The sequence below is a fragment of the Passer domesticus genome, chromosome 3 (assembly GCF_036417665.1).
Source record: "Passer domesticus isolate bPasDom1 chromosome 3, bPasDom1.hap1, whole genome shotgun sequence".
Lineage (NCBI taxonomy): Eukaryota > Metazoa > Chordata > Aves > Passeriformes > Passeridae > Passer > Passer domesticus.
The window spans coordinates 7,497,185-7,511,439 of record NC_087476.1 but is presented as its reverse complement, the minus strand read 5'-3'; the positions used below and the strand labels follow the sequence as shown (position 1 = coordinate 7,511,439).

Sequence of the window (14,255 nt, the reverse complement as noted above, 5' to 3'; positions counted from 1 at the left end):
TGTAGGCAGTGAGAGGACAGCGGACACTTGAGCCACAGAAATCTGTTCATGCTCAAATCTGGAAAGGTTCACTTTATTGTTGCTTTGCCCTTGTATATACAAAACTTGACCATTGCTCATCCACACAGTAAACTAAAAATATTAATTTTCTCAGGAATTCTAGGCTGCAAAAAACATTATTATTTTTCAAGTTCTTCACTCAGTTCCTTACGAATCTTTGCCTCTATTTTTGAAGTATCATATTCTCTCAGCATGTCAAATTCCAGCCATGGCTGGCTCCACTTCTGTGCTGCTTGCATTTTATGTTCTGGTAGCTCAAACTTGATTCCTTTTATATTGTATTTGGGTCTTTCCCACCGTTTTGACCATGGTTTAGGTTTCATTCGTACCTGCACCTAGAGTGAAAGATTTAAAAAATTAAAAAACACCAAAACAATAAAAGGGTATTAAGGAATTCGATTTTTGATTATGATCTTAGCAAAAGGTGACAATGGCTGCTGTAACAAGAGGAAAGTAAGAGAAAACTGACCAATCTGTCAGTGTGTTGTTTAGTAACTACTATGATTGTTATTGTAGTATCTTGTAAAACATTTTAATACTGTGTTGATTTATCACAGAGTCCTTAAATGAAACATAAATTGAAGCTAACTCGTCCTTTGTAGATTTGCTCCTTATTAAGGAAAAAATAAAAGCACGAGAGGAGAAGGGAGGAATGATACTGAATTTCTACACAACACTCTGGCAGGGTCTGATGGTTTCTGGATCTTCCCTGAGATGCAGATTTTAGGTGACTCCTCCATCTTTCTTACCTTGTTTCCTGACTCCAACCACTCCTGAATCAGTAACTATGTTAACAACAACATTCCTGTAAGAAAAGCTTTCCCTTCTGCACAATTATACAGAGGAATGTGAAGGCTGTTCCTCTTTGCATGTCTTCAGAATGAACTCCAGAGTATAGAAATGGCACAAAGACTTGCCTCATTTTATCTACTTTTGTCACGCTGGTAACTGATACAGCAAAGAGCTGCTCCAGCCTGCCAGGATAACAGTCATAAATGGAAGCTGTAAAAAGGGCAGCTGTGCTTTCCCCCTGAAACACGTGGCTCCTACCTTGTTCACAGGAACTTCCTCGTGGTCCATACGAGGCACAGGTTTCATATTGACATCGAAGGTGCTGTACTCAGGGAGGGCATCCCGCAGGTACATCAGGTTCTCATCCAGCCTCTTCTCCAGCTTCAGCACCTCGATCGCCTGGATTCGAGGGCTGTACAGCTCATAACAGATTTCAACCCCTAAGAGACAGAAAGCCTGGTTTAATTAACCAAATTCAGGAGAAATGCCAACACCCAAGCAGTATTGCTTCAGTTACACATTTCTGTACCATTGCAAAATGCTTTTGAGTCCTCAGAGCACTACAGTGCACTTGTGATTGTACTCGTGCACAGTGTCTGCACATTTCTTTGTAAATCAAATCTTTGAAGCCATTCTGTATAAGAGACTTCAATGGCTCGAATCTAAGGAAGATGAGCTTGGATTTTAAACTTTTATTTCCTTTTGGTTACAATGGCTGTTAATTATGCATCTCAGTGTAGGTGCAGTGTGTGTGAAGACACACCCCTTTCATATTTGCCCTCAGAACTGCACTATTTGCACTGCCCTGATTTTGTCATAACCCAGAATACGAACCTGAGATAAAACTCTTCTAACCTGCTGCTTATTAAAACAGTTCACACCTACAACCCCAGTTCATGAAAACACAGTGTTCAAAGTGGGCAGGTGTTTACATGGCAATAAACAGCTCAGACACAAGCACTACCATCACAATGTCTAAAAATTACTGTGCAGTTCCATGCCTTTCAAGTACAGAGCACATCAGTATTTCTGGGTACACAGTTTTAAACTTGCACAGTACTCTAACAGGCAGACTCACACTTTCACTTCAATCTGCTCTTTTCCTCCCCACAGACTAAATTTCTACAGCACAACACATATTTTGCTGAACATTTGCAGCATGATTAGCACAGCTGAAGCCCCACCTTGGTCTTCTATGACATTCCGAAGCACAAAGGTAGCGCCGAGTCCTTTCCCTCCCCTCTGGATGCAGATCCCAACAAACCGGCTGGATTTGTCGCTGGCGAGGGGATTCGCAGTCGTCACGGCGAGAATGCTGCCTGCCACAAAAATGGATTCAAATCCCAAATCAATTCAAGCCTGTCCCAGTTAATGTGTGCCAAAATGAGGGAAGAAACAGGCAAAGTGCATCTATTCAGGTGCATTTTGAAAATACTTTTGCTTCCCATCAAAACTGCCAGAAACAGAAAAAACTGCTACCATGACGTGAATTAATATAGGTCCAAGTGATACTGCAGGTCAACTGCAAACTTCACTTTTATTTTTCTGCTCTTCCCTATCCAAATTGAATACAATTAATCTAATGTGGTTTTTTTCTTCAGCTCTACTGGTAAACCATATGCTCCAGTGCCAGGAATGAAAAATACCCACATAAGGAACACATTAGGATTACTCTTTTAATGAATCAGGATGTAAATAGGAGATTAAAATATGAAGTATTATGTATAGAATCACAACCTAGTTGATCAAACACACCTGAGACTTTATGTTTTATGCTGTTCTACATATGATCACACTTTCTAACACCCCACACAATGTGAAATACTGCCAGAATTAGGGAAGTTTTAGTGCTGACACTGACCAACATAGAATTCTGGGATGTTGAACACTTTTCTTCTCTGTATCATATCCTTCCTTTCTATGTAGTATTTAAGAGGATCTTTTCTCCCTCTGGGAGGTATAAATTCAGGGCTCAGGAACCTGCAAGAAAAGCCAAACTTTAAGAAGTATGAAACAAAAGCATTTGCATAAAAAAAAATGAGACAATTCCAAGTATTTGGCCTAAGAATTACCAGCTGTTGCCTTTTCAGAGGTACAAACTGCAGTCTGTGAAGTCAACAATTTTATTTAATTATTGGGTTTTGTTATCTAAAAGGAATTTTTGTGGGGTTTTGATATTGGTTTTGGGCTTTTATGTGGCTTTTTTTTTTTCTTGTTGTTCTTTTAAACAGATTTTTTCCCCAAACCAGTAATACATGCTGGTCTCAGAGGAGCTGACTGAAAGAAACCAGTTCAATTAGTACTGTCACAGCTTAGAAACAGGTTATTTAAAGGTTTAATTGTAATCCCTATGACAGAACACTTACTATTTGTTAACCTTAACAACAGATATGCAATAATCTATTACATTTTTCACAAATTGATTCTACAGGACACACCACATAAATGTCCTTTTGTGTTATGGAAGCTCAAATAGACTGGTAAAACAATGTTTTTTGCTACAAAAAAAATTAAACCATGCCAAAGAATTTCCCCATGGCCTGGACCTCAGTTACTGACTGCTGAGCTGAGTGCACACTTCCTCACATGGACTGGCTTGGGCTGAGAACCATTTCCAGCAGATATCTGGATGTGCTCACTCAGGTCTGGGGCAAGACCACCTGCCCTCAGAGCAGATGGATGAAGGTGGACTCAATTCAGTTGTACAGATGCATCTTAAAAGTCCTGGATCTGGCCAGGAGTGAAGTGCCCAACAGAGAGGAGAGCAAATGCAAATCTGCCCTACAAACCTTATGGGGCTGTGGGGGCAGCAGAATTCTGGCTGGTGCTGCTGCCCACAGGCAGCAAACAACACCAAACCTACTCATGATCTCCAAAGCAAGGTTTCTGGAGGAGGCAGATGAACCATACAGTGCCACCACTCTTCTTCCAGACACAGCACTGCAGTTTGAACCACTGGGTCATTTAAAGCAGTGCAAATTGGGTTTAAAACCCAGGGAGGTTGTTGGCCCAGTCCTGGAAGTGTTCATGAACAGGCTGGGTGGGACTTGAAGCAAGCTGCTCTAGTGGGAGGTGGAATGAGATGATCTTTAGGTCACTTCCAACCCAAACCGATCTGTGATTCCATGAAATGGGTTGAGGTGACACCAAAAACACCCAGAATGAGACATCTCATGAACAGGGACATCAGGTCCATGTCACAAGCAGCGATGCACAACCAGCCTTGAGGGCCAAGGCAGACAAGGGACCTGTGTCCCTGTCACAAAGAGATGCCTTTAACAGGCATAATCTCCCATATTATCCCCAAATTTGCAATAGTATTTACTGCTTTACTCTTTTTTGGCATGTTCCATTGCTTTCAGAAAGCCCAGAAACAGTATTTTAAGATGTTTTGAACACATTCCCACACAAATGGTCTTTGCTATACTTTCACAAACTGTGTTGGGTTTTTTTTCTGTGTGTATAATGCCCTGACCGTTCAAGTGCGTGCTCCCACAGCGAGCAGCCGAGCACGGGCAGGTGAGGATCAATGCCCACCTCGGGCGGGCACTGGGGCACCCTCACCTGCTCTCCTCCTTCCGCGTCTTCCTGTCGATAATGACGGGCTTCGGAGGCGGCTGGAATTTCGGTGGCTTCCCATCGCTGCTCACTCGGTAGCCCGACAAAGAGAAACACCCTGTAAAACGCAAAACAACGTTTAGAACACCCGTGATTTCAAGTCCAACCTCTCCCCGCCAAAGCAGGGCACGGCACCACAACCCGCCCGGCAGGCCAGGAGCCTCCTCCCCTCCGCTCTGTGGGCCAGGGAGGGCAGGAGGAGGGCGCGGGGCAGGGGGGAGGCCCGGGGGAGGCTCGGGGGTGAGGGCCAGGGCGGTGCTCACGGCCGGGCAGGGCGATGGCGGCGCCCCGCGGCACCAGCCTCCCACAGGCGGCCGCCATGGCGGCTGCGGCGCGGCCGCTACGGCGAGCGCGGGGGGACAAAGCGCGGCGGGACGGAGCGCGGAGGCGGTGCCGCCTCACGGGGCGGTGCCGAACTGGAGCAGGTTTGGGTCGGATACTGGGGAGAAATTCCTCGCTGTTGGGGGGTGACAAGTTTGGGTCGGATACTGGGAAGGGATTCCTCGCTGTGAGGGTGGGACAGGATTGAGTAGATATTGGGAAGGAATTCCTCGCTGTGAGGGGGGTGAGGCGCTGGAACGGGCTGCCCGGAGAAGCTGTGGGCTTCCCACCCCTGGGGCTGGTTTAGTGGGAGGTGTCCTTGCCCCAGGGCAGGGGCTGGAAGGGACACTAAAGACCTTCCCAAGTCCCGTTTTGTAATTTAAGGATGAGGGGAAGCAAAGCGGCCCCTTTCACCTGCACCCCTCAGGGCCACGTCGGGTGTGGCAGGAGGACCGCGGCCCCAGAGCGGGAGAGGGGCCGGTGCTGTCCCCGGGATGCGGAGCTGGATCATCCCCGGGATCATCCCAGCACAGCGCAGGCACGCTGCTAGGAGCTCCTTGGACATCACAGGGATCCACCAGAGGTTATGAATTCTGGCTTTGCCACATGAAAGTGGTGCTATGTTTTCCAGAAACACGCTTCTCTGTGTTAAAAACACTCACTAATAAACACTTCGTGATAAAAACACTCAACTATTTTTTTTTTCCAAAGCCATTGTTATCTCTGTCCATAATTCAGATATCCCGCAGTACCGGTGCTTTCCACCAAGATTAGTTTAGAAATTATTATATGTAAGTACTGTTGAGGTACATTTAATGTATTTGTATCCTTGGCCATCAGTCTGGTTTCAATTAGTGCCTACAGAGGCAGGAGGAAGGTGAATTCTAAATGCAGGTCTATAAATAACACGCCACCGTTTAAACTTTGCAGAGATTCACTTAAAAATATCCCTGACCTCATGAACTAATTAGATCCATCACGTTGCCTGTGGTGCTCCCCCAGCCCCTTTTATTGGTTGCAGATGACTGCCCAAGGCCCCACATTACCACGAGTAATTTTCTGCTTTGTGATCTGGTGCTTGGTTCCTTAACTGTGCTTCAGTAAAAGACCATAAAGTGTGCAGAAGACAAGTCACGGGTTTCTGTAATCTGCTGGTTAACAGCGAGTTAATCAGCAGGACATGGATGGGACAGAAGAGGGCACTCTGACCCTTAAAATACAAAAAAATCTCCACCAGTACTGAGCACACCACTCCTCAAGTCTAATCTTTTATATTCTTATCCCTTATGTGAGCACTTTAAAAAGGCAGAATACTATTTTTCAGGGGTGAGAAATTATCCTGTAGGGGTAATTCCAATAACTTAATGGTGATCGAGGAGATAACAAAATAGCTGTAAGGAGATGTGTGGGTTATGACTTGGGAGACTGCAGGTTTGTAGCTCACAAATGTCTTTAAAGAAGAGAATTGGATGTTTCAGTGTCAGGGAGCCACTTTTAACTCCCTGACTGACCACTGTGGATTTCAGGCTAACAAAAACATTTTGATGGGCTGGAACTGCCCTGAGCTCAGGGCTTCCCAAGAGAACCTCAGGGCTTCCCTTGAGGTGCCCTACAGGGCCCAGAAACTTCCCCCTGTGTATTTCCCAATTCTTGTGTGGGTTGTTGAGGCACTCTGGCATCAAGACACTGGACCATTTGTTGTTTCTTTTTTTCAGGAACAGCTTTCTTGAGTTTGAAATGCAGGGGCAAGACACTCCCCTTGAATTTCTTCATTCTGTCACATCAGACAGAGTAGAAGGGCTGCCTCCCTGCTCTTCTTGCCCATGTAACAAAATCTATGAAAATATGGATGACTTTACAACCACTGGGGCAGGGTAAGGTTCAGAAATGAAGGGCATCACTGTTCTCAGGTGATATAACACAGGAGGGCAACGAAGATGGTGAAGGGCCTTGGGGGAAGCCACGTGAGGAGTGGCTGAGGGCACTTGGCTTGTGCAGCCTGGAGAAGAGACTGAGGGGAGACCTCACTGCAGTTCCAGCTTTGGTGAGGAGAGAGGAGAGGCAGAGGATGATCTGTTCTCTGTGGTGACCAGTGAGGGAATGGCCTGAAGCTGTGCCAAGGAAGGTTTAGGTTGGATGTCAGAAAAAGGTTTTGCGCCCAGAGGGTTGTTGGGCACTGGAACAGGGTCTTCCCCAGGGAAGTGGTCACAGCACCAGCCTGACAGAGTTCAAGAAGGGTTTGGACAATGCTCTCAGGCACAGGTCAGACTTGATGATCCTTGCTTCAGTCCCAGCACCATCAGGTGCAGGGCTGTCAGTATCACCTTCCAGAACAGTCTGATTGCAGTCTGAAATCCCAGAGATTCCTTCTGAGCACCTGAAGCCATGTTGCAGCAGCCCCAGCACAGCTGTCTGTGGCCTGGCAGAGGGTGTGAAGGAGGGAGTGAATTTTCATGTTGCCCAAGGGAACATGGACATCTTTTTGTAGGAAACACAGCTAAAATTAGTAACACCTGCTGTTATTATTACTGTGTCTCTAAACAAAAAGAGATATCTGTAAGGCACTAAGCTGCTCTGGAGATCTGGTCTTTTGTCCCTTAGGATTTGAGAAGAGGCAGCTGGATATCCCCAGATTACAAAAGAAATGGGACTGGCTCATGGAGGGCATCTCCACCTCATCTTCTAGCTAAACTGTGCCCTTTTCAACCTGTCAAGCTGTTCATAGCTGCTGTAGCCCTAGCAGTGGCTGGTGGAGCAGGCATGGCTCCTTTCAGACTGTCCAGAGGTATCTGAATCCTTCAGGCTCTCTTGCAGACCTGTGTCAGCAGAGACACAAAGCTATCCCTGGATTCCTCTGTGTCCTGATTATCCCCGGTACCAAAGCAGTCCTATAAACTACTCTGGGAAGGTTTGAGTATAGTGGATTTTATTAGAACCTTGAAACAATCTCATGTAAGTTCTAGTCTTTCTGGAAGCTTCCCTTTAATGAGACATGAGTTATTGATTAACTTAAGGTGAGTTGACTTAGCTGAAAATAATAAAATGACCCTCAGGTGCCAGACCCTTTTGGATAGAGCAGCTGCTCATTAAGGTGGCCATCAAGCATCCACAATTACATTTTTTCCTTACTGTAGAGCAAGCAAAGAGGAGAGGGAGAGCTGTTCTTCTGACACAGCATCCCAGCACTGAGCTCAGGAAAGCGATGGACTGGAAAATCCTCCGTTCGTTCTGTCAAAACAGCCCCGGGCCTCGGTTGTTTTGGAGCTGCATCCTGCTGGAGCCACATGCAGTTAACCCTGCCAGGCCAGTGCAGGCTCTCCCCTCTGTGCAGTGCTGGGAAGGGGCTCACATCTGCTCCTCTGAGCCTGAGGCTTCCAGGGGGCCTCTGGCAGCGGGCATGGTTCCATGGCACGTCACTGCCATGTTCATGCACACCTATGCTCTTCCTTTTCCTTTTCCCTTTGTTGTATTCTAGCCCTGGAGAGTAAATTGTTCTTGTATAACCTATATGGGAGAAGAAAAACACCGTGTGCCAATGATTTCTGTCAGGGTGCAGGGGATATATTAAATGTGATCTGGTTTGTTGGTAGCTTTGCCAGTGCCTCAGTAGGTACTGACTCTGTGTTTAGAGTCAGAAGTGTCTTTAAATTCCTCTTGGAATCTGTGGTGTTTTCAGATCATTGATAATTTGAGTTGGGTGGCTTTGTCTTTCTTCTTGTCTTTTGCTCTTGATGATGTCCCCACTCCTCTTGAATATGCCCCCACTGAGAATTCTGTTTCCTCTGGGATGCGTGGCACCCTTACAGGTTACGGAAAGGACAACACCACTGGCTGATCTCAACATTTATAATACACTTAATTCTCCTCATTTTCTGATTTAGTAATAAATTTTAAAGAGGAATTGTGTCTAATGTGGAAGACAATGTTGAAATTACTCAAATAATCAAATAAACTGTGTAGAAGACAGGTATATAATTGCTTAGAGGTTAAAAAAGTGAGATGTTATGAGTCTGGAGAGTTATGAAAGTGTGTGACAAAGTAAGGTTAAGCTCAGTAAATGATGCCAGAGGTCTTTCCCTTAGGTAGTAAATTCTTGGGTCTCCTCGAGTCCTGTATGGGTCCAGATGCCAAGAGGTGTCCTTGCCTCTGAGATTCTATAGTCTGAATGATGGAGGCTGAGTTCCAGAGCCGTTTTACAGAAAGCTGCCCCAGAAACACCATTAAATAAAAAACTCATTGCCTGGTCCAGGCAGCTCCTTCAGTACTTATCTCAAACTGGAAGACATGTTTTGAGTTGGGAGCATCTATCTCATTCCAGAAACTGGAGGTCCTGTCCTTCAGAAACAGTCTGGAACACCTTGGGAACCTAAAGAGACCACTGATGTCCCCCTCCTGTTTCCTGAGATGCTAAAAAATGCAATTGAAACAATTGAAATGAATTATAAAAGAAATCCCATTTATCTTGAGAGGCAAGTGTAATTGAAAGACTGATGGGTGAACTCCCAGGTACCTTTACATTTCATAGAGTCAATATTTGTTCTTTCTCCATTTATAACCCCATTACTCTCTCTAGGTGGGCAGGAGATTTCAAGGGGGACCATTTGTTTTTCTTGATTAATGCATTAATGCTGGTGGTTTGTCATAGTAAATTATATCTGCTATCTCAACCTCTGTATGCAGGAGGAAAAGCAAGTAAAAAATTTATGATCAAATTGCTCAAAGTCATGGCTTCTCATTATTTTTAACATAACAAATCAACTTCTGCTCTTCATTATTGACTGGTGACTAACCTGAAGAGAAAATGCCTCTTATATCCTTTGTTTTGCAAAAGCTCTCTAGAAATCATAACATTATTTTCCACTGCAGTGGCTCAGATGTGTGCAGTACTATTGTGTGGAAATAGGTGGGAGAGAGAAACTGCTGCTTTGTCTTATGTCTCACTTTGCTTTCCTCTGGACTCACAGCAGGGCTTTCACCTCAGAACTGGGCTTTACAAGCTTTGAGTCTCTGCCTCTTCCACTACAGAAGCAGCAGAAGCTCTGGACACTGAAGAAGCTCTCAGATCTCCTGGATATTCACAGCACCATTTGTGGCAATATTCTTTGGCTGAAAACCAAACTGCCTCAAATCAGACTCCTTTTAATGGACAAAGCTGCTTTTCCTCTACTGGCAGAAGGTTCATTTTACAGAAGGAGCATTAGGTGGAGACGAGCTGGTGTGCTGTGTTGGGATAGATTCAGTGAACTGAAAAAAAATTGTTTTACCTTTCACTGTGGGAAAGGAAAAGGGAATTTGATTAGTTATGCATGTCAAAGATGGGGTTAGCAAGTGAAGCAAGAAATTACCTGTAGTAATAAATACAAGAGTTTCTCCATGGACAACAATACCTGAGATTGAGAATGACCAGGGAAGGGCTATGCATGAAACAGCACCAGGGGATAATTGCAGGACAGGGCAGAGCACAGCACCAGTGTTGGGCAGGGTAAGGCTGGGAGGGGGATGCTGGCTTGTGGGTCTTCACAAAGGGATAGTCCAGCAAAAACTGGAAAATATTTTGGAATCTAAGTGGGCTCTAGTCTCTTTTTGCCTCTGCTGAGGTGTTTCTGAGGCAAGTTACTTGTGTTAGAAAAGCCATTTTTTATACTTATTTTATACTTATTTTATGTAGTCTCTGGATGCACACAACCACTAAGCTATGCCCATACACACAGAGCTCTGCACATAGCACTGCTGTCAGTCCAGGTAATGCCCTGCCTGGTGAACTCTGACATTTTCAAATCTCTTGTAAAAAAGCTGTAAAAACCTGTAAAGTTTCCTTCCTTCCTCTGCAACCTTTCTAGCTGATCTGGTGAGTAGCATGACCGCATTAGGTTTCAGTGATGTGTGAACAGAGACAATGACTGCAGCCAAATTTCAGTATGAACTTTCTGCAGTGGGAAGCATCCCTTGCCCTGGAAGCAAGTTAACTGCAGTTCACTAATGATAGTGTTGTGGCTACAGAGTGTGGAGATTTGACTGTCTTGGACTTCAATGCCCTTGTAAATTCCTTGGGTTGTTTTAGATTACATAGTCCAATGCTGTCTGCACTGCCCAGAACACCTGGACTTTGTCACTGGACCACTGTGAAAAAAATACCTGGTGATATTATTGGCCTGAATACTAAAATGCATGTGAAAGCATATGGTTACTCTTGAAACAGCCTTCTCAAATGGAAAAGATCTAAAAGAGGAAAGGAAAATGTATGTTTAAGTACATGTGAAAGGAGAACACAAACCTGTTCTTCTTGCAAATGGTAGATGTAGTCCATTGTTGAATTTGCATTGATGCCAGTGAAATTACACTTGGGATTAATTTTCCCATTCAGCAGAAAAGCATTTCCTCTGATTCCCTTTGATTTTTTACCAGTTTGTGATCTGTGAGCCAGAGGGTTTTTGTGTAATTTGCACTCTGTCCAAAACCAAGGGAAATACCCTCTGCTCCACGGCAATGATAAATCTGAGGGAAAAGCTGATCTGTCCAACTTGTGTTGGAACCAGGGAAGCCAGTGAGGTTTTTTCACTGACTTCTCCAGATCAAGCTTAAGCACAGTCTATGCTGAATGCTCCTGAAGGAATGGAGTGTCCTGCTGATCACTGTGAATAGGTGGGAGCACAAACACAGAGCAACCTGGGCTGTAGCCGTGCTGAAGTCTGGAGACTGCAGGATGCCCTGACATTCCTGGGCAGCTCTAATCAGGCTTGCCAGAGTAGCAGAAGGAGAAGATGCTGTAACACTGGCAGACAGTCTGCTCTGGGGTTGTTTTTTCAGCTCTCAGCCCATGTCACTGTATCTTCACCAAGGATATTACACACTCCTGAAGCACTGTTGGGTCTCTTAGAACACATCACCTGTTTGTGGTCACACTATCAAATTCCAAACCATGATTCCTTTCTGCCTGTTGGGAATGGCCAAAGTTCCTGCCAACGCCCAAGCCATGCTCAGAAATGTTCTGGATGCCAGGTGGCCTGGATCAAAAGTGAACCAAGGACAAGTCCAGAATGTGAGTGGCAGTCACTATGTTCAGACCCTTATGTGGTTCAGACTATTAGTATAGAGGTGGGTTTTTTGAAAAGGCTTCATGACAATACTTGGAAACAATCCTTTTTGTGGGAAAGGCCTCTGGCAACAAAAATGGCTCTTCCAGTGTAAGTTATAACAGTAGTTTCCCTGAGGATGGGCTCTCTGTAGAGGATGTGTGCCCATGAGGGACAGAAGAACCCGAGGAATGCTGAAGGACTCTCTTCTTGTCCTACAATCTGCTGCCTTTGCATGCCCTCAGAGTGGAGTACAGAGGTTTGTGATAAATGCCCATGGTATCATTTTAAGAATGAATGTTGAGATTATTCTTTTTTTTTTTTTAATTTTAAATCAAATAACATTATAGCATGTTACTACCATAGGACAGGCAGAGAACTTCTAGACAAATTAATCTGAGAAACAATTCTGGGTCCTGTGGAAATTAAAGACAATGTAAATTATTTGTGAGAGTTGGTAGTAAAACAGGAAAAACAAAAGAGAAGAACCTAGTGGAGATCTCGATTAGAAAGGGTCTGTAACCTGAAGTGACTCATGTCTATAAAGCAGTAGGATTGAGACAATTCTCCCTGGATTATCATAGGTGAAATAATAGGAAAAACATACTGCTGCTCACACTGAACCAGCTGGGATGTCTCTGCTCTTCAAAATGAAGACCAACGAGGTCAGAGATAAGTGTCCTCAGGAGTCAAATTCAGCTTTTCATCTAAGAAGCACTCCCAGAGAGCTATTGAATATACTCATGGAAATAAAGTGGTGGAAAATAGTAAAGCCAGTACCTACCATCATCCAATTATTGGAGAAATCTACCCAGAAAAACTGTTACAGGAGGACTTCTGAGTCAGGTCAAGTGGAGAACAGTTTCACTTTACAGATATCAGAAGACAGTGAAGGTCCTGAAGGTCTCAGTGAAACTTGTCTCTTTAAACCTTTATGTGACTTGCAGTGTAGTACAAAGATCAAGATGACTCCAGATTCCTGTGGGTCTAATACAGGGATTAAAATCCTGTGCACAAGGTACCAACTAAACCCAACTGAGTATGCTGATCCCAGAAAAGTCAGCAGATTACACAGTACCCTCTGACACAGAACATGGAATCATTAGAATAAACAGAATTCCCACTGAGAGAGGCTTCAACACCAGTTACTTGGTAAGACATGAGGAGAAAGTTTTCAGCTTTGTTGAGGATCACTTTGTAGTCTTTAAATATTTTACTTTTGACATTTTCATGCATTGGAGGATTTTGCACCACTTTGTTCAGTGTTTCCCAGTGTTTCAGTGGGATAAGTGCATCACTTGGGGCTTTTACTCTGCACAGAATTTGGTTGAAGCACTACCCCCACTTGAAACTTTTCCCAGTATGGAGCAAAGTCCTCCAGGTTTTATGTTCGTTTTGTAAACTGAAGTGATTGAGTGACACAAAATGTGAAAACTTCAAAGGCTTTTCAGTTTGAATATTCTGCACAGCTGTTGTTTAGCATTGAATATGGATTTTACTTGTGAGATACTTGGTGTTGTATTGCAAAACTTCATTATGTGAAGTCCTCTGCCTTCAAATTGATGAAAGCAAACAGTGCTTACTTCCATGAGTAACCCCATCTGTTTCCATAATACACTCTTAGGGGAAAGATTAAGAAAAAAAGGAAACAAAGAGCTGTACTCTGCTGGGAAACTTTGCTATTTTATATTGAAGTTCTGACCACCCAGTTTACATTTCTTTCTGTAGGTATACATGCACGTATACTTTGTTATAAATTTACATTCATTTACAAGGAATGTGGCCAAGTGGAAAGAGCTCTGGCTGGACTTAAAAAGTATTTAATATTTTCTTATCTCTGTCAATTTCCCCTGGCTGACATTGAAAAAGTATTGACCTTAAACATATGACTGTTCTTTGTCCATGTGTGAAATGGCAGAATGCAACAGGGCCTTTTGGAGAGTGCTTTGAGATCTTATGGAAAAAAACAGTAAGAAGTGAGTAATTTTACTAGGGTTAGAAAGATAGAAGGAGAAGTTTTACAAAACTTGTACTAATAAATCTGCATGTAACTGTGTAAACAAACAGGACTTCAATCCTACATCTGGTTCTGTAGCTGAGATCTATTCCTGGTCCAGCTCTTCTACTCACCAGCCTTTGCCTGTTGATGGTTTAATCAGCAAGGAAGAGATTAATGGTGCCAGGTCAGTAAAAAATAGGAAAACATTACCAAAAATTAGCCCTGGAAAGAAGCAAGATCAGCACAAACAGCATTAAAGTGGGAATCATCCTAACTGGGTCCATTCCTGATTACCATTTATGAACTGGGTAATGTTGGGGTTACAAAACTGAATGACAAATTACTTCCTTTCTCACTTCCTCAGTTTCCCCAGTTGCAGCTGTATTTAACTG

At 43.9% G+C, this 14,255-nt stretch overlaps 1 protein-coding gene and 1 long non-coding RNA gene across 2 annotated transcripts; one reads left to right on the top strand and one right to left on the bottom strand.

Annotated features, from left to right (window-relative positions):
- Window positions 1-41: 41 nt before the first annotated feature.
- On the bottom strand, window positions 42-4,879 carry MRPL19 (mitochondrial ribosomal protein L19). Its single transcript, XM_064411764.1, has 6 exons — window positions 4,734-4,879; window positions 4,417-4,528; window positions 2,714-2,832; window positions 2,037-2,171; window positions 1,111-1,292; window positions 42-395 (listed from the first exon to the last, which is right to left on the bottom strand). The coding sequence occupies exons 1-6, from the start codon at window positions 4,789-4,791 to the stop codon at window positions 180-182; spliced, it is 822 nt and encodes a 273-aa protein (XP_064267834.1). The 5' UTR covers window positions 4,792-4,879; the 3' UTR covers window positions 42-179.
- On the top strand, window positions 4,841-13,659 carry LOC135295917 (uncharacterized). The gene is made up of 3 exons (XR_010357963.1): window positions 4,841-4,895; window positions 6,507-6,665; window positions 7,926-13,659. It is a non-coding gene; the product is annotated as an uncharacterized LOC135295917 (long non-coding RNA).
- Window positions 13,660-14,255: the final 596 nt, after the last annotated feature.